The 2,781-nt window shown below is 43.3% G+C and overlaps 1 protein-coding gene across 1 annotated transcript in view; it reads left to right on the top strand.

The window, feature by feature from the left end:
* The window catches only part of LOC109296481 (golgin subfamily A member 6-like protein 22), a 6,580-nt gene extending 5,489 nt beyond the window's left edge, over window positions 1-1,091 (top strand). The window contains exon 4 of the mRNA XM_019515891.1: window positions 971-1,091. Within this exon, the coding sequence (XP_019371436.1) occupies window positions 971-1,091 (121 nt within the window). The remainder of the gene's footprint in view (window positions 1-970) is intronic.
* Window positions 1,092-2,781: the final 1,690 nt, after the last annotated feature.

The raw sequence follows: 2,781 nt of genomic DNA, 5'->3' as shown, positions 1-2,781 counted from the left end.
CACACACACACACACACACACACACACACACACACACACACACACACACACACACACACACACACACACACACTCCTAAGCATTCAGATGAGCCTGTTAGCTAAAATGAACCCATACCTTAGGAGACCATTTGATACGCTGGGCAGAGAGGATGAAAAACTGCAGTGTTTTTTTTTCCAGATGCCAGTCTCCCAGGGTGGAGAGAGGGGAGAGTGGATACAAGTGCTAATACAGAAGAAAGGGTCATTACTTGAAAACCATCCATGCTGGTATAAACACTCAGATGTACACTCAGTACAATATTTTTATAGACCTGGCACCAGTGGTTGTTTTCACGCCTGCTCTGATCTTCTTATCTACCATGGGAGCAAGTATGAAGTAGCAGCTGCATCTGTGGTGTAACAATCACCAGGGCACTACAGCCCCTTGCATTAGCATCTACAGTTCCAAACAGAAGCCCACTTACTCATCTTTGGCACTCATAATTGCAGTTTCTTACTTGCTTCAGGCTTGATGTGGTCAAAAATTTCTGCCCAAACTACAAACATAGTCTCTGTTGGAAATCTGTTTTTTAACAAAGAAAGAAGCTTTTACCTAAAATAGAAAAAAAAAAATCAGTTATTGACATAAAAAATAAAAATGTTTTTTCCCCAAAAATTCTGGGGGCTGGCTGATGTACCCACTGGGGGGACCCACCCACATCTCACTACCATCTCTTTTCTGAACAGTTTTACCAAACATAAAGGCTGGACTTGGTCATACATAAACACAGCCCTTCTCTCAAGGGTCTTGTAATCTAAATTGAGATCAAAAAGTTTATGCAGAGCTAAATGAACCAAATTTGCTCTGAAGCAGTATACAAAGCAAAATTTCATCCAGAGTCTACTGAAAGTGTAGGAAAATGGAGTGGAATTATAATCTGGTGGGGTTAAAATAGACAGATCTCATGAAAGAAAAATGTTTTAAAAAGAGATTTGAAAGAGAAGGTGTTTGATGAAACAGAGATTGAGAGGCTAGAAGAAGGATACAGAGAGAGAGAGAGAGAGAGAGAGAGAGAGAGAGAGGCAAAGATTGTCAACATTTTGAATTGAGGCAGAAGAGAAAAAAATTGCCCCTAATTAAAAATAAAGACAAATAAAGACCTGGTTAACATCAGCAGATCCTCCAGGGAGGGATATAGCTACCTGATTTACCATCTGGTCCCAGCCTCCACATTGTCCTCAGCCCTTTCATACATCTACTGGCCTACCTGAGGTTCAACAAGGACAAGTGCAAAGTCCTGCACTTAGGATGGAACAATCCCTTGCACCAGTACAGGCTGGGGCTGACTGGAAGGGCAGCAGCTCTGCAGAGACGGACCTGGGGGGTTAGAGTGGACAGTAAGCTGGATATGAGCCAGCAGTGTGTCCTTGTTGCAAGGAAGGCTAACAACATACCAGGCTGCATTGGTAGGTGTGGTGCCAGCAGGTCAAGGGAAGTGACTGGTGAGGCCACATCTGGAGTATTGTGTTAGGTTTTGAGCCCCCCTCTACAAAAAGGATGTGGACAAATTGGGGAGAGTCCAGCAGGGCAACAAAAATGGTGAGAAGGCTGGGGCACATATCTTAGGAGGAGAGGCTGAGAGAACTGGGCTTATTAAGTCTAGAGAAGAGAAAACTAAGAGGGGGTTTAAAAGCAGCCTTCAACTACCTGAAGGGACGTTTGAAAGAGGAGACTGTTCTCAGTGATGGCAGATGACAGAACAAGGAGCAATGGTCTCAAGTTGCAGCAAGGGAAATTTAGGTTAGATATTAGGAAGAATTTTCTCACTAGGAGGGTAGTAAAACACTGGAACAGGCTACCCAGAGAGGTTGTGGATTCTCTGTCCTTGGAAGTTTTTAAGACCCAGCTAGACAAAGGGTTGGCTGGGATGATCTAGTTGGGGATGGTCCTGCTTTGAGCAGGAGGTTGGCCTAGGTGACCTCCTGAGGTCTCTTCCAAATCTCATTTTCTATGAGTCTATGATTTCATGATTCTAAAGGGGCCCCATCATCCAAAGAGGGGAGCTGTTTCTAACTCTCCCACTATCTCTGAATGTAATATTCAGGAGCTGTCCATTACAGCAAGAATGAAAAGGTGTGCAGGAAGGAAGCTGAGCTATCAGGCTGCAGTGATTTGGCTGTGACTGTTACTCCCATACTGTAATAAGCAGGGATATAGATATCCCTACACACTGTGAGTATTTTCTATACTCATGAATTTTCTACGTTCATGAATGATGATAGAAGTAACTGTTCTAGACCCTAAGCAGGCAAAGGTTCAAAACACCATGAGAATAAAGCTATCAGATTTACCTTTTGCACACAACTACCACCATTGGTGAGACAGCACATGGGACCTGGGTGGAAGTGTGCTATTAAATAGTCTTCTATTTCATACGGACAAATCAAATAGTAGTTTAATGCTCTGCAGTGAAGTTACAGCAGCTGGAGAGGGACAACCTGTGTATGGCCTAACCCACTAATAAGCATCCTTAACCTGAAAGCCAGTGTTGGAAAACAGGTCCCACATCAGAAAGTAGAACAAAGGGCATTGGTCAGTATGCCTGATTATAGACTGTGTCTTTCTGTATTTTCATATAGTGTGAATAACAGCATGGATAACAGTGAAACTGTTCTGTTGCCTGTAGTGCCCTTATAACAGAGATTCTCAACCTTTTTAGACTTGAGACACTCCTCACTAGACCCAGGCCAGCCCCTCAATAGAGTCAAGGCAGCAGCTGTTAGTTTTCACTCATTTTTT

Source organism: Gavialis gangeticus, unplaced genomic scaffold, assembly GCF_001723915.1.
Source record: "Gavialis gangeticus isolate Ggan-Ray unplaced genomic scaffold, GavGan_comp1, whole genome shotgun sequence".
Lineage (NCBI taxonomy): Eukaryota > Metazoa > Chordata > Crocodylia > Gavialidae > Gavialis > Gavialis gangeticus.
Note: the sequence above shows the minus strand (reverse complement) of the source record. Positions and strands in the feature narration are given on the sequence as shown.